At 36.9% G+C, this 21,869-nt stretch overlaps 2 protein-coding genes across 2 annotated transcripts; both read right to left on the bottom strand.

Moving 5' to 3' along the window:
* Nucleotides 1–150: 150 nt before the first annotated feature.
* LOC110795324 (protein CHROMATIN REMODELING 19) lies at nt 151–12,262 on the bottom strand. The gene is made up of 12 exons (XM_022000327.2): nt 11,485–12,262; nt 8,156–8,273; nt 7,383–7,423; nt 7,049–7,299; nt 6,785–6,965; nt 3,215–3,400; nt 2,769–2,942; nt 2,152–2,310; nt 1,552–1,629; nt 1,130–1,266; nt 698–916; nt 151–581 (listed from the first exon to the last, which is right to left on the bottom strand). Exons 1-12 carry the CDS (start codon nt 12,070–12,072, stop codon nt 422–424), a joined length of 2,292 nt encoding a protein of 763 aa, XP_021856019.1. The 5' UTR covers nt 12,073–12,262; the 3' UTR covers nt 151–421.
* An 815-nt stretch (nt 12,263–13,077) lies between these two features.
* On the bottom strand, nt 13,078–21,475 carry LOC110795325 (plant UBX domain-containing protein 7). The gene is made up of 10 exons (XM_022000328.2): nt 21,214–21,475; nt 19,850–19,977; nt 19,634–19,750; nt 17,012–17,207; nt 15,766–15,843; nt 15,470–15,538; nt 15,127–15,270; nt 14,892–14,994; nt 13,799–14,061; nt 13,078–13,520 (listed from the first exon to the last, which is right to left on the bottom strand). The coding sequence occupies exons 1-10, from the start codon at nt 21,313–21,315 to the stop codon at nt 13,356–13,358; spliced, it is 1,365 nt and encodes a 454-aa protein (XP_021856020.2). The 5' UTR covers nt 21,316–21,475; the 3' UTR covers nt 13,078–13,355.
* Nucleotides 21,476–21,869: the final 394 nt, after the last annotated feature.

Consider the following 21,869-nt stretch of genomic DNA (forward strand, 5'->3'; position numbering starts at 1 on the left):
GTGGTAGTTGGTACTCATGGCGGAACCAAATTTCATTTGAACATATTCTGCATTCATCAAGACAGTGTAGACAATGATGCATCTGCAACAGTCAACGGTGTTAGAGAGGAAAATACAACCAGCCCTTACCCCTGCGCCTCTCCTCCTTGATTATTTATGGATATATACTTACACCCTTTCTATTAACGCGGGGTAATACAAATATTAGAATACCCTTCTCACAAGGGTAACATATGCTTTTACAACTAGTGTAAATGAACTTCACTGAATTAGCCGTTTTATACAACAACAGTACATTTACAGATTCAAAAACACTTTTAACAATAACATTAACTGCTGATTCTACCCAAGGCCATACCCATACATATACCAATTACCCAGGACCGGCATTTTAAAAATCTAAAAAGGAATGGAATATAATTTAACCTTCCAACAATGCTGACAATATCTCGCCCATAGTCTTCTCAGGCATACCATTATCCACCATCACTTTCCCAGATTCCAAAACAGCAGCATCCAAAACTAACTTCCGTTTTGCAATCTTATAAACATCCTCATCTACAGTACCTTTTGTCACCAATCTGCAGAGCCGGCAACAGGATCTAATCAGTTTTTTTCTTTTCTTTTTCGAGGGATCTAATTTATATTCTCAACAAGATAGTTGTTAATATCAAACTAATAGAAATACGATAATAACCTGTAAATGGTAACGGGTTTTGTCTGGCCAATACGATGACAGCGATCCTCCGCTTGTCTGTCAATTTGAGGATTGAAATCCATATCGTGTATGATAACAGTATCTGCTCCAGTGAGGTTCAAACCTTGACCTCCAGCTCTTGTGGAGAGCAAGCATGCAAATATTGAAGTATTATTATTAAAAGTATCCACTATGGTTTGTCTCTCTGTCACCTGCGTACTGCAAATACAAACTAGCTATTAGGGATATGAGATATTAAACAATAAAGAACCAACTTCAATAATACTAGTTTTAGCATACACAAAACATCATGCCACTTGGAATAAAACTGATGACAGAAAGGATACAGAAAAAAGAGAGCAGTTGTTCCATGATATCAAGCTGCAATAACTCACAAGTTTAACATACAGAACAGAGAAACTAGCATTTTACCTTCCGTCAAGACGTCTGTATGTTACCCCGATCACATCCAACGCCCACTCTAAGATATCAAGCATTGACGTCCACTGGCTAAATATGAGTACACGGTGACCATCTCGTTTTAGGGAAGGAAGAAGTTTAGCCAATGCCTGTGTCACCAAATATAATTTCTTTCATATACAGGAGCATTATGTCCTTCCCAATTATCAGACTAACTTTACATGTAGCTTCTATTTAATAGTAAAATACGAAGTAGCAAATTGTAAGGCATTATGATTGAAGACTCCAAATTAGATAGCCCTCATAGTTGTTTTCAGTAACTTGATATCCGGTTAATTATTACATCCACTCCTGTGTAATATCCTTTCATATAGGTTTCTCACAATTTATCGTCCATAACTACTACGTAATATAGCAAGGATTTCTCGATTTACCTGGCATTTCGCAGACTTTATAACCTGTTTGTCTGGAAGGACTCCCTTCACATCCTCAATACCATAGTTATCTAGAAGCTGCAGTACAAAATTTGATGCACTTCAATGACAGGAAGTGATTAATAATTTTCTAAGTCCCATCAAATATGCAGATTTATTTCATTTACAGCAGGTAATGAAGTCCAGAGCATAACTTGTTCATACAATGTTTACAAGCAAAACATAAAGCAAAGCTAGTTTCTAAGGGTTAAGAAAGACAAGTTTTGTAGTAATTACCCAGGTGCTGCTGCAGCCTGCACATTGCCATGCCGAATTAATGTTATAACTATCATTAAATACCCTAATCGCGACTCATCATGGCTAACCAAACAAAAAATTACAAACACACAACTTTCCTACCATTCTAAAACCGCCCTAATTATGAAAAAGTAACCTCTATCGGTTTCTTTCTCATACAGAATGACAAGAAAAACTCACCCCCCACCCTCCCCCGGACAAAATAAAAAACTGAGAGATATTACTATTACCCGATGAATGACAAGAAAAACTCACCCCCCACCCTCCCCTGGACAAAATAAAAAACTGAGATATTACTATTACCCGATGAATAGAGAAGTCACTGTAAGTCTTCATTTCATCTATCACTCTGTCCAGTGTACATTCATGACCGAACACGCCCTTTGGATACAACTTCTTGGCAAACCGAACAATATCCTCATTGTTGTAGATACGCCTCACTAGCAAAGGATGATTTGCAATCTGTAAACCAGATAAAGAGTATAAAAATTCAATTAAAACTAAAGGCTCATCTGATATGTGCGAATCATCTTGTGGGGGAATATGCATGAGGGAGTAGGAAGAGATTTTTGGGAGCTAGAATGAAGTTTGTCCCTTGCACTGTGCACATGTTTGAATACAACTATACGTCTATACATACAAGTAATAGAAATTAAATTGGACGGGAAGTAATGAAATCCCCATTCCAAAATCCTAACTCTGCATGCTTACCCAGACTCCCGGGAAAAACAAATGTAATAGTCAAAAGCCCTTTCCCTTGCAACAAACATGGTTCACATAGGAATTAACCCCTCATATCCACACGCATCTTCTTTATTCCAAGACGCTGTAAGGAAAACATAGTATACAAGACCAGACTGACCAGTATGCAGCAAGCACTAACAAAAACGGTAGTAGTAATAAAGGAGTGATCAGTTCACCTTGCGAAACTGCACAAAGTAATTTGAAATCTGACGGCGAGGAAGAACTTGTACAACATTATTAGAATTAAGGCCAGAGCTCTTAGGCATACGAGCTTGAGACACTGTACGATACTCTTGAACGGCTTCTTTATAAGCATCATCATGTTCTCTATCCATGCATACGAATTCAACCTGCATTACCATAAATTAAAAATCCCCGACTAAATAAACAACTAAAGATAACTAAACTGGGTTAGTAGGTGATCCCTGCATTTCATATTAAAAATGTACTTTTATAATTTTTGTTTAAATTTTATCATATTGAGAGATATTGTAGTCAAAGTTCGACCTCAAACAATGTGGATGCTTTATGCTAGGAATGAAGGGAGTAACCTTCAGAAAAATCACAACTAAAAACCTAAATGTCACTATAAAGCCGTGAAGAGAATTTCCTCATAACTTACACGTTGTTCTTTAGGTACAAGCTGCTGCATTACGTCGGATTTCAAGCGCCTCAAGATAAATGGACCTAATATAGACTTCATTCGAGCAATCAGATCATAATCATCAGCACTTAGTAGCTTTTTCAAATCAACGTTTTCTGTAGCAAACAAATCCGGCAGCATGAACTCCAATAGCGACCACAACTCCTGCAGCAGCAGACAAAAGAGAGCTATTGTCAGAGAGAATAGAATGAGATTTTCCAGCAATTTTTTGAATTTTCAAATGATACAAATTCTTCTGTTTCATATTAACTGCATGTCACTTTTTGAGATTAAAATTTGACTGTGATTTCTCTCAAAAAATATGTTGATAAAAAGTATAAAATTAAATGTTATGGAAGTATTTAATTATACGAATCTACCGATATATAAGTACCCCCTCCGTTCTTAAATATTAGTCCCCTTTTGACTTTTTTACCCGTTTCAACTCAATTTTTAAATGTAAATATCTCCAAATAAGTACGTTAAAGAAATATAAAAATTTGATATTGTTAAACTACATATTGAGACGAACAAAGCAAGATCTCACATGAATATATTTTGAAATACGTATTGGAAGAAATTAGAAGATTCTCTTCAATAGTGACAAGATTCCAAGAGAGACTAATATTCGAGAACGGAGGGAATAGTTTTTTTTGTAAGTACTCCATATTTTATTATACGAATCTACCATCAGCATTTAGTTAAAAGTTCATCCTCAAAAGGGAAAGGCAACACTTAGGCTCCATTTGATTTGACGGTAAACACTTTCAAGGAAAACAAATTTATATTCCGTTGTTTGTTTTGTTAAGAGGTGGAAAATAACTTTCCGGCTGAAAAACGTTTTCCTTTTGTAAGGAAAGAATGCAAGTTATGCCACATTTTTCTCTCTACTCCCTTACATTCTTTTTTGTCTCCTCCCATCTATCCTCTCCACTTCTATTTCCTTTTTCTCTATAACTTTTCTTGTAATGAAATAAAGGACAACTATATTCTTCAATTATGTTGTCCCTTGAAAATTTTCATGAAAATATTTTCCGTTCAAACAAATGAAGCCTTATTATGGAACAAAGAGGGAGTCCTGAGTATTAGAAATAAAGTTGAATAGAATAATATTAGCTTATTACAGCAGCATAAGCCATCCTAGTTATAGATTACTGACAAAATAAAAAACAGAAAATCCTGCAGAGAAGGTTCAATTATCCACAGGTGCATTGTGCATGAGGTTGAGGCGCACCATTGAAGGTCCTTGCGGTTTCTTTAGGCTTAAAATTACAACATCCCAAAAAATTGAATTCAAGTGCGAAATATCCTCAAACTGCACTTCAACTGTCAGGACATAAACCATCAGGTCCCAACTTCGAAGTACGTACATATGCTAAGCAGATGCACCAGATAATCACCCACAAAATATTGTGCCAAAGAATCTGCTCCTATGTCTACAACTATAAAACCTACAGGTCACCTGAGTAAGTTATTTACATTAGAAACAAAGCCTAGTCAAAGGCTGACCATTACTACAAAGAACCCCCTCCAATGCAGTTGAGCAACAAAACAGAGAAGAAACAATTACCTACTAACTTCATTACTTCAAAAGTATGGTGTATACATACTCCATAATACCCACTTTATCCCTAACTTTTTGGACATATCACTCCCTCCGTTCCCTGAATACTTGAAAGTTGAAACTCTTGTGTTTGCGCGTAGCTTTAAGAAGTTTTGTGGGTAATACGTGAAAATGAATAAACTAATATGCAAGTGAAGTTGATGGGGATATCAAAATTGTTTGTGGGAGAGAAAAATAACAAAGAATCGGTGCAGGTAGGAGAGGGATACAATAAAGAATAGTTAAAAGGAGTGAGAGACAATAAAGAAATAGCAGTCCCATGCTAAAATATGAATTGTTGCAAGTATTCAGAAACGGCCGAAGGAGGCAAGTGTTGCGAGTATTCCGGAACATAGGGAGTAATATTTATTAAGCTTTAAGATGTGTATCTAGTGAATACCCCAGGGCATAGGATGTTATGCCTCGTAATCTTTTTCTACAACGACAACCAAGCCTTAGTCCCAAAATGATTGGGGTCGGCTAACATAAACTGTTTGAACCGTCTGCGGAACGTGAAGTAAGAGAAATAAAATACATAAAAGAAACATAAAAGGTTAAATTAAAGAAAGTAGACACGAGGCACGAAAAAGTGGGAACCCGAAAGCAAGATGGACGGTGTAAACACAGGCAAAATATGTTATGAAAAAATAATAAAAATAGAAAAACGAGAGTAGTTAAAAGAATAGAAAAAAGAGAAAGAGATGGAAAAGAAGTCATGTTTCCCTCCACTCCGTCCTATCTAACGCCACGTAATCTTTTGTGTCTTTTTTTTATGTTTTGGCAGAATGTAATCTTGTCTATCGAATTGATGCAATAAGAAATTGAATAAGATTTGGAAAAAAAATCTTAAAAGCACTATTCAAGAAAAAAGGCTAAAGAGAAAAGGCCTAGAAAAGGGAGAACTCAGGTTGTTAAGAAAACAACCTGTTGCTAATTAAAAGGTGAACTCTAGTGAATGGAACAAAGATGAGAACAGAAATCGATTATCCAGGAATGTAGAATGCTAGATATAGTAATAAATTATGTAGTAGTATCAGGCGGTTATGGAGAACCATCATTCTTTTATCTAACTTACCCATAAGGGTAATGACTATATTAAATTATTCATAAATTACTAAAGGGTAGGTTCATTATGAAGGTATTCTTAAAGTATTAAGGTGGTTAAAAAACAATGGACTTTGTCGAAATCGTTCTAAATCCAGTTCTGGACTAGTTGTAATCCCATCACTCTGGTCTATGACCTTAATTTACTCACTCATAAATGTATTCTGACCACCCTGGATAGTCACAATTCTTATCATATTTGTTCACTACATCTGTTTCCTGGCGGATGACTTTTTTAATGCAGACACTTCATTGCCTAAGATAACCTAACATGGAAATAATAGCAGAAACCTATCCGCATAAAGCTTGTTGACCTTAATGCTAAAAATTTATGTGTTTGTTTGGTTGAGCATCACAATTAATATTTCTTAGGAAGTAATTCCTCCTTTTCTTTTTACTTGCAACACTTCCCTAAAATGGAAACACTACAATTGACTTGCAAGTTGCAACACACTATAGTTGGAAACTATTTTGTAGGCAATGACATTTATACCCTTACTTTATCCTCTTTATTAACTCCTAATCTCTCACTCACCAAATAAATAATGGAACTTTCCATTTATTCCCTCACAATAAAGAAGTTTGAATCCTTTTTCTTATAGTGTGTGACAAAGTGTGTCTTTTTTTTTTCTCATATAGTTTCATTTACTAGGTGCTGAAAATGTTGTATGGTTTTCCATTGAAAGTTTCACTTAATAAATAGTTAGCTACCAAGGGGGACCTAGGCAAGCAACTTATTTTTTGGAAGTAACCTAGGGGGGTATGTTTTGTGATGTCAACCATACGAGCACTAAAGGTCGGAAATGTACGCAGATAAATAACAGGAATCACCAGCAGCATACATGTAAATCATTTTGTAGTGGAGTTCCAGTAAGCATCAAGCGTTGGTTTGCATTTTTTGCAACTGACATCAAATTCTTCCATCTGTAGCTGTTTTTATCTTTTAACGCATGGGCCTCATCCATCAACACACAGCTCCATCTCCACCGCTTCAGAATTTTACGATCATCTTTCTGTTGTGCGCTAGTGCCACGACAAGCATCATACTCAGAATACGTACATGCAATAGAAAGATGAAACATTGCACAAAAGATCATTCACAAAACCTGTGTCGTTCGAAAAGTGAGTAACAGACAAGGATCACATTAAATGGAGGTCGTGATCCATCCTTGGCCAATGAGCTTAGCTCTTTAGCATATGCCGCTCTACCAGCTCCATGGAATTGTAACACAGAAAACGATGGACACCACTTTGCAAGCTCTCTTTCCCAATTCTCCAAGACAGAAGCCGGACAAACAACTAAATGAGGGCCCGGATCGTTTTGCAAGTGGTTCAACAGCATCAAATATGTTATTGCCTGAAAGATAGGCGAACAGGTTACAGATAAATTATGCTCAAGCATACGATGGGATGTTTAAAAATAATAATTGATGGTTGTACCTGAACAGTCTTTCCCAAGCCCATCTCATCAGCCAATATAGCTGCACATCATAACAAGCAATTTAAGGTAATGATAGATTCTATTAAAATCAGGATGACAAGATTTTGACACCGTTAAAATTTACAGGATTCTAAGTCACAACTTGCACAGGTTGTGGTACAAGTGTATGTAAATGTGTGTTCGTGTGTGTTCTGTTGTGTGTTAGTGGGTGATCGACACATTCTTTTTAATAAGAACCAATTCCAAACCCATAGGCTACTGGTCGGGGAAATGAGGATACTTAGGATCAAATTTACTACTTCTCCCATTTTATGCACCCAATTAATGTATACTCTTATTTCTAGAAGAAGTGAGTGGGTGGGTGTAAGAAAATTTTGGAAAAAAAAGAGAGATGGTAAAATAATGGGTGGGTGTAAGGAAAAGGTGAGTAAAGTGGGAGAGAGATAATAGAAAGGTGTAATTATGGTGGGAAAATGGGGTAAGCTTGTAAAATATATTTGCCAAAATAATAGGTAGAAGTGGGTAGAACAGAAAAACACCCCTTTAGGAAAGTGGGCACATAAAATTAAAATAAAATAACTAAAAAAAAGAACTGAGTAAAGAGATGAGCAAAATAAAAGTAGGACTGTGAAAAAAAACCAAAATGAGGGTGTTAAGACTTGAGGTAAGATGCTAAACGATGAACTATTCTAGAATTTCTCTAATCCCAGTTCAAGAATTGAGGGTTTCTCTAATTGAATAGAGGGTAAATTGCAAGCGTGGTACTTCTCACCTCCAGCTATCTTCTTCCGATGCAGCAACAAAAGAAAGTTGACCCCAACAAGCTGGTATGGTTTGAGAAGTGGCTGAAAATCTGAATTCTCTGCTCCACACGCTGCATTGATAATTTCCTGGCATAACAAGCAGTGAATAAGATTGAAGGAAGCAGAGTGAGAAAAAGATTAAGTAAAAACTACCCCGCATATCAATAAAAATGGAAAAGGTGAACTTAATATTGCCACCATATGTGAAAAAGCTACAGATTCTTTAAAAATCAGTAGAAGTACTTCTCAAATGCCCCGACTTGTATGTACTCAAGAAAATGTTAGACGAACAATCTCATAAAGAGAAAGTTTTCTTCTTCACACTAATGCCTTATATAGCAGGAAGCCAGGAAACAGATGGTTCCTCTTAAGCCTTTTATGCTTTGAAACAAAATAGTTTCCCCTTTTACCGTTCTCAAACCCAACATCCACACGAATACACAACACATGCATATGTAAAGCAGAAGCTAATAGATGCAGCCCCACTTGGCCACTTCCCCTAACCCTGTAGAAGCATATGCAAAGGCATAATAGTAATGACGCTCAGCTGGAAACTGGTAGTGCTGGACACATTCCGATTCGCCATAATCAAGTAGTTGCAAGCTTTGAATGGCGCCCAGGAAATCCAATATAGTTGTTGTTCCCCAAGGCACAGGATAAATCATTTACAACTGGTCTTAGGGTATGTTTTGCTCGACTTATTTTGACTTATTCCAGACCAAATAAGTTAAGATAAGTTCAGACAAAATAAGTCGAATAGAACGGAGCCTAAAGGTTCCACATTCAACTTGAACATAAAGTACAAAAGGTATAAAGGATATTATACAAGATTTAACTATATAAAGGAAATTATACAAGTTTAACAACCCTTTACGTTCCTCATCTTGGTAGGAATTTTTCCCAATTATCCATGGTTAGATAATAAGTGAAGCTTCTTCTAGAGACTTGCCTTAGTGTAATTAGTTTTAAAACTTTGGCGAGGAAATCTTTGAAAATTGGAACCACGAGATAAGCTCAGATAAGTTAAGATAAGATAAGTTTAGAAAAAATAAGGTTTTTCAAACATTTTCACACACAAATAAGTTTATTTTAGACAAAATAACTTTTTTTCATATAAAATAAGTTCAAAGAATTTTAGATAATATAAGTTCGGACAAAATAAGTCGCCTAAAACGGAGCCTAAAAGTTCCACATTCAACTTGAAGATAAAGTACAAAAAGTATATAGAGGATATTATACAAGATTTAACTATACAGAAGAAACTATACAAGATTTCACAACCCTTATGTTCCTTGTCTTGGTAGGAATTTTCCCAATTATCCATGGTTAGATAATAGGTGAAGCTTCTTTTAGAAACTTACCTCAGTGCAATAGTTTTCAAACTTTGAGTCTTTGACAAGGAAATCTTTGAAAATTGGATCCACGAGAGATTCTTGGCAGAATAGAAGTGTTCTAGCTGAGTTTAATCTTTTGCTCTTATTTCCAATATTCTCATTTCCCTTAGGGTTCGTAGTTGTAATTGAAAGGGAAGAGAAAACACCTTCATATAACATTGAAAGACATGTGCAATTCAAGTATTTAACCTCAAGTTAATTCATTTATTTCCTATCTGATTTTTTTAACTTTGTCCTTTGTGCCTATACTTATCAATGTTTCCTGTATAGCTTAGTGTCCTAAGGAATGATTTGAAAAATGGTTTCATATATCCTTCACCATTAAAAATAACTAAGCAATTAAAGCCAAACACTTCCTTTATAGCAATCACTTTTAATACAACACAGTAACCATAGTATACACGGAAAAAGAGTGCCACTGAGTGTGCATCACCTCTCCTTCGACACAAACACACATTCCCAAACAAAAACAACAAAATAAAAAACGTCTCATCACCCTAAAAATTGAACAGTAGCTGAACAAATATTCCGTAACGATCAATTCCATAGCTTCAAAGTGTCATATAACATTAATAGATTCCCAATTTCCCAACAAGGAACGGAAGAACCGGTACGGAACAAAAAGAAAAATGGAAAAGGTGAAGGACACATTTGCAATTACTCCCTCCGTCCCAATTTAATCGTTGTAATAAGGTTTTCACGGAGTTTTATTCGATAAGTTGTTGTAGACTTATCTAATACTTCGTACTTCCTCCATTTCTTATTAGATGACACAACTGGATTTTGGACACTATTCACACAAGCTCTTTTGACTTCCATTTGTGATTAATACTTGAGGAAAAATATAGTCTTATGGAGTCTTATTAGATCTGTCTCAATAAATATTTTTAAATATCAACTTTTTATAATTTTTTCAAATCCATATATGAAGATATTAATGTTTGAAATCGTGCATTAGCAAACGCGCCTAAATAATTGTGTCATCTAAAAAGGAAGTATATTTTAATAAAAAAAAGTAGATGTGATGAAATTAGTGGATGAATTTTTCAATTGAACGAGATAGCAATGTAGGGCCATAACTTTTGATAATGGAAGAGAGAGGTAATAAAATATTAGTGGGTCCATGCTATAAAAGGAAATGTGGCAATTAAAATCGAATGGACATAAATGGAAAGTGTGACAATTTAATAGGGACGGAGGGAGTACAAGCAATGCAGCAAAGAATTCTCTCAAGGCCATAAAAGTAAGGGAAATTCAAGCCCCACTTAATCTTAAGGAGCTTGGTTTAAATTTGGTAATACTAGAGGACAATTTATAACATGACTATCACAATAAAAGATCCTTTTCATTGAAACATAAGAGGTACAATAGCAAAGAACATTTTTGAAAATTATATGTGCACAATATTAGACTTTTCCATCATAAAATGTCAACCAAACCCTAGGAATTCCTAAGAACAAACCTCAAAAGTAACACCATATCCAATACGAAAATTAGAACAGATAACAATATCAATTTGTTTTCACTCTCATCAACAAGACACCAGACTATCCTAATTTATGCTTACTTCTCCTTAAAACAAAAAACAAAAAAAAAAAAAACAAGACACGAGACACAAATTACCAGCAGTCAGGTGACAATAACCATACAACTAAAATGAGTGAACTTTCAAGTGTAACGAAATTGTAATCCCAGTGGTTCATCTAGTTAATTAAAGCTAACGCTAAGAATGTGCAAAAACAGCATTCACCAGAGGTCCACTATCCTACTTATTGTGCTGCATATATTCACTCATATTGGAGCAATCCTTCCATCTATATCTATAATGTCTTTCATAAACCCTATACTCCGAATGAAATAATCAAGCCGAACAAAATCACAAAATTGTCCAAAACAAAACAAACCTGATTGACTATCTTGGCAGCAGAAGGATCAACTACATCATAACTTTCACATTCAACCTTGGAAGAACCATACAACTCTTTCCGGAGGTCAGCAGAAATCTTAGCACACTTCTGCAACGCTTTCCCCACCACGTCCTCCTCTTCCTTCTCCCAATTTTCCTCTTCATCTTCGTCGTCGTCCGTATCAGACAACAACGCCATTTCTTCCTCTTCTTCATCGTCGGATTTCACTTCCACCACTTCCTGCAAATCAGCATCGTTACCTTCTTCCTCTTCGTCATCTTCGTCGTCGTCAACCACAAACCTCCGTCCACGGCTGAAACCGCGGCTGGTGCCAATGTCGGCGTCGTGGTCCTCCAAATCGTCATCAAGGTCCTCCAAATCGTCATCAATGTCCTCCAAATTGGCGTCATCTTCCGGCGGAGGCTGGTAATCTTCGTCTCCATCGTCGGTGAGGTCGATCGGAGTTGATCGAGTGCTGAAAGCGAAGGATTCAATTGGAGGTTTGGAAGAACTGAGTACTTTCGAGGGTTTGAAGTCGTGGTTTTCCCATTCTTCGTCAGAAATTTCGTCGAATATTCGTTTCATGACTTGCAAATTCAGGAGAGAGTCGGAATTTGGAGGAGTGGGAGGAAGAAGACGAAGAAGAAGAAGAAGCGCCAAATTGAGGGCGGAAATTTTGGGCAAAGGGGGGAGCTGTAGAGTCAGTGGAGTGGGGGCTGTGGGAGGAGGGAGAAAATTGGTGTTGCTGGATTCTCTAGTTCTATAGTTTTGGGCCCGTTTTCCCGTGTTTAGAGCCCGTGTATGTAGATGAGATCATCTACTAATAAAGTTAGCAGTTACTGTACGAATTTTGGTAATTTGCTAAAGAAAATGTTCGAATCAGTTTTAAAACTCATAGTGAGTAGTGACATAGTTATGATCATATCACGTCTATTTGTCTATATACATTGCTGTTCATTGCCAATTTCAGATTGTCGATCAACGCCAGAAACAAAAAAGAGGTAAATCTAATCAGATTTTAGTTTGTTTACAGCAGCAGATTGGACTATATTATTAACTGCTACTTAATTGAAGGAAACATTAGGTACATATATTCAAGTAAATTCATCAATTAATCCTCTTCTACTACTCATACATTCAGAATGAATAGTACTAAGAGCATGTTTATCAAACACCAGCTTTTAGTGTTCAAGAGAGAAAATTGAATAAAAATAATAAAATAGGTAGAGAGATAGTAAAACCATTCAAAATTTGGTGTTCATGAACACCAAATGGAAAACCAATTGCATGCATAGAGGGCTTGACATGTGGCATGTGAGGGGACCAAATAATATTGTTAATTTTTTTTAATTGCAAAATGACTTTTAGAGATGGGGGACCAAAAGTTTATAAAATTATGAAGTGCATTAGAATAATGACAAGTGTTACCTTGTTTGATGATATTTTTGGTGTGTGATAAATGTTGTTAGATGTTATTGGTGTTGAGAAAAATAAAATAAATATATTATTAAGTTGAAAGCCAAACTTTTGGTGTTTGATAAACATGCTCGAACGAAAGTAGTGGTTGCCGTTGCTGATACTGACTACACCTCAATGTAAAGGACTTCTGTATTAAAAAGAAGTAAAGCAAGACCACGACCTGTTTCCAGTTTCACAGATATCATTCTGTGATCTTGGTGGTATTAACTATATACATATTGACTAAAATAACAATAATAAGCTAATTCCTTCACTGTCATATTTGATCTACAAACAAAATGCGACCACCCAAAAGGTGGAGCAAACAGCAAGAGAACTAATTTGGTTATAAGTCTGCATGAGCTCTCAGCCATATACTTGACTAAAATGAGACAGCAACATATTCAGCTTTACTCCCAAGTAACAGAGATCATGGAGTTAGATAGCCCTGATTCTTCAAATGTTAAATTGCTATCATATTCCAGAGACTCTGCTGCTCCAGGGACTCCGTGTGTCAACCGTAATGGCCTTGTCTCATCCTCTCCAAAATGGGAGCTGCAGAACGACCATAATAACTGCAGACCAAGGGAAGTAAGCAAATCTTTTCAGATGAGGTTTAATTGGATGCAGAAGCATCAAGGTTAAAGACAAGGTCTGCAGCATTGCTTTTAAGGAGACAATTTGCTCTATTTGGCTACAGATAAACTCTTAAGGTGTTTAACAACAAACTAGACTCCGGTAATCGAGTACTCCGGTAATCAACCCTTCCTACAAGGTTGGGGGAAGTTATTTAGGCCTAGGTGTTTAGTCGTTGGTGTGTGTTTGTATTCTTATACTTGGTAATAAACCTAACCTGTATTGGATCAGAACGCAGAAACTTCCGCTGAACCCTTCGTCCGTCAGGGAGACGAAATCCAACACGACATTCTAGGCTTCTATCTCCAGTTGGTTCTTCGGGAAGAGGGGGATAGACAGGCTTCTTTGTAGGGCATGTTTCTTCCTCCTTGGTGACAGTAACTGCATCTTTGTCTTCAGAAACAACTTTATCTGGATTCATGCTCTCCATTGATGCAGCAAGAGCTCGTTGCAATTCGTCATCTTCTTCACTGGTCTCGACTGCAGGATATAAAACCTCTTGATTTCACGACTCCACAAAAAAATTATTTACCAAGGTATATAGCAGATTACAAAGGGATAGTTGTGATAAACCCAATAATGGGAATTTGAAAGAATTGTCCGCATAATCAGATGAAATATAAAAGTAGAAAACAACAAACTCCTGTTTGGTTCAACGCCAAAAACTGCATTGTAACATTTAAAAAATCAGCATTAGGTACTTGGGTTTGTCCACCCAATCAAGATAGTCCAAGCATAGCATAGCCTTCATCTACAATTCTAGATAGGTCTCAACAAGATTACAAGAAGGATGTTTACATCGGCAAATATCCTACACTTTAATGTGAACTTACTTCCTCTGTTCCTATTTATTCTTCCCATTTCCATATGACACGTTTGCCTATACACATGTTCTATCATTAATATCTTTAGTCCGCATGACTGTTTTTTCTTATATGTTGGAAAGAATTTAGAAGATTATCTATAATTCTAAATAGTGTCAAGATTCCAAATGTCGAATTAGGTGCTAAACTGGGGAGGGGGGGAGCAACCATAAACATAAGCAATTCCAAGCAGGTCCCGAAACATAAGCAATTCCAAGCAAAGAACACACTTGAAGACAAGTTCCTAACAAAAGAGCAATTGGAAGACAGAATATCATCGACAAAAACAAAAGGCATCCTAAGCGAAACAGGATCCTGGAAATTTGTGATGGATGAATCCCAACCTCACAATATTCATGATATACCAAATATTTTAAGTAATAACTACATCTTCTTTCAAACTATACCAGGTAGGGGAGGGGGGGGGATATAGAAAGTATATGATACCCTGGACTTTCGGAGCAGCAACATCAGAACTTTCTCTTGGCCGCTTATGAGGGAGTGAGGAATTATAATTCTGTGGTCCGCTTTCCATGAAAGGAATTAGATCCTGCAAATTGATAATAGATTTGCAATCAAGAAATACAAAAGGAGACCGAATTATGCTATCAAGTGATGCCAAGCGCTAATTTATCATTAGTTATCAGTATGATAATCAAATAGCAAAATGTCAAGCCCATACCTCCAGTAACCGATCAGGATGTACCATACCAGACCATGAACGCATTTTTTGTCCTGTTACGGGGTCAATGATAAGGATAGCCGGGACAGATTCAATTTTGTAGTAAGTGCACACCTTCTTACCCTCACTAGTATCATCATAAAACTGCAGTAAGATAAAACAATTTAATTTTAAGCACGCATTAGAACAGAACATACCTTAGGGACGGCGTGTAGTTTAAAAGTAATGAAATCTGAATTCGAGATTGCAATAATAAAAACACACAGTCGGAAGCTATCAAGTATTTCCAGCATACAGAACATTCGAGAGGACAAAGACAAGGGAAAAGATGCAGGATAGTCACCTGCCAAAAGATAAAATTGGTTTTGATAGTTTGAGCCACAGCTTCATTTGCCCAGGTGTCTCTGTTGAGCTATTAAATGCATTACAACCAGTTAGATAGCTCAAATATGTCACAAAACAGAAATATGCTTATGTTGAATACATAAAAGATTATACAAGAAAGGCCATGTGTGTGCTAGCATGAGAAGGTGTGTGGGGTGGGGGGTGGGGGAGCAGCAGAAACACACCCTCATGACAAATATATGAGAGCAAAAAGAGGTCTTGAAAGGAGGGGTAGAAAGAGATAAGGGCACCAACCATATGTGAGGTGAATTCAGTAGAAGATTGTATATTCGCCACAAGCCACCTGGATGCAGCAGAGGCAGTAAGTTTTGCCTGCAATTTTTCATTAAATTCAACTTTACATCATGTGGTGGAAATGAATCATTCAAAAGAGACACTTGGTGCTGACTGTATGCTACAGCACACAACTTTAATTGAGGATCAAGAGACATAAAAAAAAAGACGCGTGAGGGGTGGGGTGTGGAGATTGTGTGCTCGCAGCCGTCCATTACTTTCTTAACATTAACTCTTCTCTATCCACCACATCAATCTTTTTTCTCTTTTCCTTCCAAGTTCCAACTCTCTCTTTCTCTCTATCTATCTCTCTCTACTTTCATCACCGTCCTTTAAATCTCCTTATGAACCCCGCGGATGAAGAAATTTAAGGGATGAAAAGAGTGGTAAATTTGAACCATCACTTTGACATATTAATTAAATATTTAGCTTAGTACATGTCAAGCTTATCAAGCTTCATACTACAAGGGTTCACGGTTGAACCTCTGTTATTGAGGCTTTGTTCTGTTTGACTTATTTTGACATATATAAGTTTAAGTTCAGAAAAATTAAGGATTTTCATGCATTTTCACACACAAATAAGTTTATTTAAGAAAAAATAAGTTTTTTTCCCGATGAAATAAGTTCAGATAAGCTAAGTTAAGTTCAAATAAGTTCAGATAATGTAAGTTCAGACAAAATAAGTCGAATAGAACAGAGTAGGTTGCCTGCCTGCATTCAACTTAATCAACTTAGTCATTATGATGATGAATATAGAATAAGGGAGTAGGTTGCCTACCTGCATTCAATTTCACACTAGAAACATTCAATTACCTCCAAGTCCAACAGTTAAAAGCTCATACTAAATCCATGGATGGCAGACACAAAGAATCAGGGTAGCATCCAGGGTCACCAGAAGAATTACAAAGCCCTCAGTCTCTCAAGTTTTTGGTTTGTTCATAAAATAAAGCCAACTTCAATCGTGCATTGCAAAAGAAGAGCTCATACTAAAAGAAACATTATAGGAAGTATAAGGTCCCTGAAAGATGTCAGAATTTAGCTGAAATAAACTGTGGACAGTGGCTATTTTGAGGTCAGAAGAAAAGAAGTCCAAAGGAACAATGTGACACAGCCCACACAGGTGAAGAACTATTTCTTTCCCTTAAACAATACACCAAAGGAGGAAATGAAAGTACTTTAAAACCATAAAATTATAAAGGTAACCGACCTTTTCAAAAGGACCCTGGACCATCAAAGCAAAAGGAGGACGAAACATAGCAGCAAGATTATCTCGAGACCTCTCTGTTGTAGAACTTCCACCTTGTTCGGGTTCCCATACAGCAGGTTGCTTCATTTCCTCCTCAAAGTTGCGGAACGCAATCAGAGAACTCGGAGCATGTGATGGGTACCCTATTCTTGAGGCTCTGATTCAAGCCATATGACAAACAACATTTAGGAAACCACAAAGAGCAAAGAAACGTATGCATCATTTTTTTCCAAAGCAACAAAAACCGAATTAGGGGTACATGCGACATAATAGAATGAGCAATTTGATGAGAGCGACCAATAATTGTTATAATGATGGAACATTCTCAGCTGATTAAGCTCATTGTCATGACCCTTGGACCACCATTACTCACCAAAGAACATACTCCTAGAATCCTAGCAAGCCCATAAAAGATTCTCGGAGGCTTTACTATCAATTCGTGAAGTTAGTACTACTCTACAGCACGGGTACATTTTCCCACCGCTAGAAGAGTAGAAGGCATGTTCTTTTGTTTGGATAGAAAAAGAGACTAGTTTAACAGTATGAAAAAAAAAACACGGAGGACAAGCAGTCCTCTTATCTGAAATCTGAATTACAGATTGCCCCAATTCCTTTGTACTTCACCAACCAAGTAATTCTTGAAGGCCCCACCGGCCTTAGCCATAAAGATGCTAAATATGTGACCTTGTCCCACAATAACTCAGAAGGAACCGAAACTCTTGAAAAGACCCTCGAGTTTCTCTCCAACCCACACCATATAACAATTTGTTCTCCTTGCCCCTCCCAAACCCCCTAAAACAAATCACGCCATGAAGGAATGTTTTAGTTACACATAGTAGCTTTACTTCTACAAGAACAATCACCAAAATAACTAAACAAATTAACAAAAAAAAATCAGACCATTTTCTACGGATAAAGGATAGTTGCGTGATCTAACAACTTCAAAGCCTTAAGTGCGGTTAAAATATTAGTTTAGGATACATTCTGATAAGATAAACACTCTTTTGCCAACCTAAATCCGACGAAATTTTGGCCCAAGTGTTTCCTCATCGACTCTTTATACCATAAGCTGACCAGAGCTTTTTTATGCCAATTTGGCAAGGACAGACGATATGACACTACACTAGTCCAATTGGTCTTCATTCTTATCTTTCATGGTTCCCATACACTTTTTACCTTATCCAATTGAAGAACTGAACCCAAAAAAAGCCCAAACAAAGATGGATTCAAATGCCACATGGAGAGTTTTTTTTCTTACTGAGGGCTTCCTCGTTTTTGGCAAACTTCAAAAGCTTCTTCATCATAATTGCCTTACAACAAGATCCGGCCTTTTACAGACAGCAAACCCCATCCAAGTTCACGTAATGGAAGCCGTTGTCAGAATATTGACCCAAACATTTTCCTTCGCTTATCTCTCCAACAGAATAGCAACTAGCAAGACCATTTGGGATGGTGAAGACAAACATAAAGCAAACAAGGAGAACTGACAAGGTTCTCATCTAAGGTAAACCTTTCTCCTTTAAGTTGGAGTATGGATACCCACCATGAAACCAACTTTTAAATCACAAGCATACTTACTAAAATCCATTTAAGGTTTCCCTTACAAGTGAGAAATGGACCAATGGAGGACCCTCACATTCCTTGAAAAGGTTGTAATATTATTTTCCCTTTACCCAAAATTCGCATCCTCCTCGATCTCGCTAGTATACTATATACAGTTATACACCTTCAGGCAGACTATAATATCTCCTATTTTTCGATTCCAAAGTCTTCAAAAATATCAAGCAGCTTAAATTTTCCAAAACAGTCAAGAGTATGATCCATCACCCACCCAAGCAGTCTGTCTGTCAAACTTGTCAATCATTGATGGGTGTACAAACCACTGTTCCTCAATTAATTATCATTTCTTGTTCCTGGGTATTATTCCGACTTCATCATCGGTGATGGCGTAATAGGTCGCTGACTTATTCCTTCAAGAATACGCTATACCAATGCAATCAACAAGCAAGAGTTCCGAACTCGGTCCATGGAAGGAGTATCGAGGACACCGGAGAAAAAGTCACAGCTATGTTTTTATCCTGACATACCAAAACTTTGTCAACCTTTCTTAAAAAGAACACATCTTAGTTATGTTCGAGCTCCAAAGAACTCTTAAATGAGAGGAGTAATAAATTGATGACTTTTGCAGAAATCTTCATATTGTTCAAATGAGAATGCTCGCCAGTGTGTCCTAGGGTGCTACCCATCTAATATGATGCACCTTGTAAAGTACAAACAGTAGCACGGCCATTCTTTGGAAGGATGCAAAAAATAGGAATTGGAGAGAAGAATAAAATTAATTTAAATGTATGGTCATGAGTTCCCAAAACATGGAAAACCCCCTCCCCGAAAAGGGAGGGCACTAGGTGAACACTACAAAAGAATATCAGGGTTCACTACTTCACTCAATAATGCAGTCAACACAGATAAACAAAAAAACTAGAAACATAATATGGGCCTTTATCTCTTTTAAGCATAAATACAGAAAAGAAGGGAGAATCAGGAAATCTGTTAAGCAACAAAGCTAACTGAATTGAAAAGTACCCATATAACACAGCATCATCATAGAGAGCCTCTCTTATCACAGGTAAAGGTGCACGCACATCATCATCACCACCATTGAGTCCGCTTATTTCCTTTACTTCACCCTCGTCAGATCCACTGTACCAAATAATGTGAAAGAAGATATTAAAAGCCCAAGGGATTTCAAACTATAAATCAATCAATTCAAAAATATATATCTCGACTATCCCATTATACCTAGAGCTCTTGTCAACTAATGGAGTAGCATTTTCTTCTGGGGGGAAATACGATGAAGATGCCACAGCCCCACCTTCATTCCCCACGTAAAATAGCTGAATAGCATCTTCAAGATTCCAGCTGGTTGCCTGAGTCAACAAATTATGATTCCAATGTAAGATAAAAAGAGAACATAAGGAACTTAAAAGTTGGAAGACTTCCCAACGCAGTGTTAAAGCCTAAAGGTTATGGAAAGTACCACATAATGCTTAAAAAGACAAGCCTTAAGGATACACAATAAGTTGAATCAGATTTCATATTAAATGATTGGAGTTTCATTTACTCTATAAAGTGAATAGTTGTTCAATTTAACTAGAAAAAAATATACAAGACTTAAGATCAATAGAAGAATGTAAATATAATGGGATTCCAATTTCAGCAGCAATTTCTTGCCGTCAGTCATACCCATCTAGGCATAGACATAGGGACCAGATGGCAGGATTTTCAACTATGAATGAAATTGGGGCTTTGAAAGCCCAGAGCACCTCTATCACACAGAATACTAAACTTATTTCTACTTCCCATCACAATACTCATACTACTAAACTGTGAAAAATCCCATCAACCTACTCACACTTCCATCTAAACTATAAACCTTGTTTTTCACTTAGGATAACACAATTTCCTTTGCAAGACAATGTACTTTGTTCAGAGTTTTACAAAACAATGACACCTAACAGGTTAGCATGTATCAGTGGATAGGGCTTTAAAGAAATATTTCTAGGAAGCCCTAAATTTGTGATGCCTAAACATTTCTTCCGCTAATTCCTTATTGAATGCAAATCTTCACTGGTCATCCAAAACTAAGATGAAAAAGTACAGCGAGTGCATATATTAAACCAAGATATAAGAACATCTTTTTTACGGACAAACCATATTAGTTTCAATTTAATACACTTGACGCCCATCAGCAACAGCAAGTCAGAGAAGTTAAGAGCTCTTTCTTACATGTCACTCTACAGATCTACACACAACATCCAAGTCGCAACTTCTCGGATTTCGAAATAACATAACAAAATCCCGTTGAGATCACAAAGATGTTCAAAAGGTATTTATCACCCTCTCAACTAAATAACCTTCAATTACCAGCATATAATCAAAAGATATTGTCAAATTTTTAACAAAAAAAACCTCAACGCATCGCATTAACATAACCAGCACAAATGCCAGTTTCTGAGCTAAAGTCACTCTAATCATTTTTTACAATTTGCACATAATTTCTCTAATTACACCCTTAAATGTGTTGCGATCACTAAATCCAGCATGTAATTGAATAAACCCTAACATAATATAGTGAAAAAAGATGTAGAAATTGGGGGCAATACCTGTAAGAATTGGTGGGCAGTATCAGCGGTCTGGCCAACGGCGATCTCAAGGAAAGAAGAGACCATGATCTGCTTGTCGGAAGGAGAGAGATTATCCTCCATTGTTGTCGAGCTTCGTTCGTCAATGGCGATTGAATTTCCTAAGGGAAATGTGTGTGATAAAGAAAGATAATTTGAAGTTAGAATTCTGAAACAAAAATATGATGGGGGTATTTAATTAGGGCTTTCTATATACGGGGTACGAAACTGAAGGTTTTTCGAGTGAACAAATTTTATTTTACAAATTTATCTATATATCTATTGCATCATATCAGGGCGTCTGGTTGGGGGTCTTCAGGAAATGGAGAGTTAATTAAGTATCTTCATTCCTTTTCTTGTTGTTTGTTAGAGCAATTCAATTATTCCCTTTACCCCCTTGATTCACCAACATCCCTCTACTACGATTCCCCACCCCTAAGGAATCACCCTAACCCCCAAACTTCTCTTCCCCCAACCAACTTAACTACCACTTTGACCATCCTTGACCACCACACCACCACCTGTTCCGCCACCACCGAAACCCCAAGACCCAAAACCTCCTTACTATCACCGAACCACCACCCAACACCACTCAACAACCACCGTACAACCACCATACCACCATCCAACAACCCTCT

This window comes from Spinacia oleracea, chromosome 3 (genome assembly GCF_020520425.1).
Source record: "Spinacia oleracea cultivar Varoflay chromosome 3, BTI_SOV_V1, whole genome shotgun sequence".
NCBI classification, from domain to species: domain Eukaryota; kingdom Viridiplantae; phylum Streptophyta; class Magnoliopsida; order Caryophyllales; family Amaranthaceae; genus Spinacia; species Spinacia oleracea.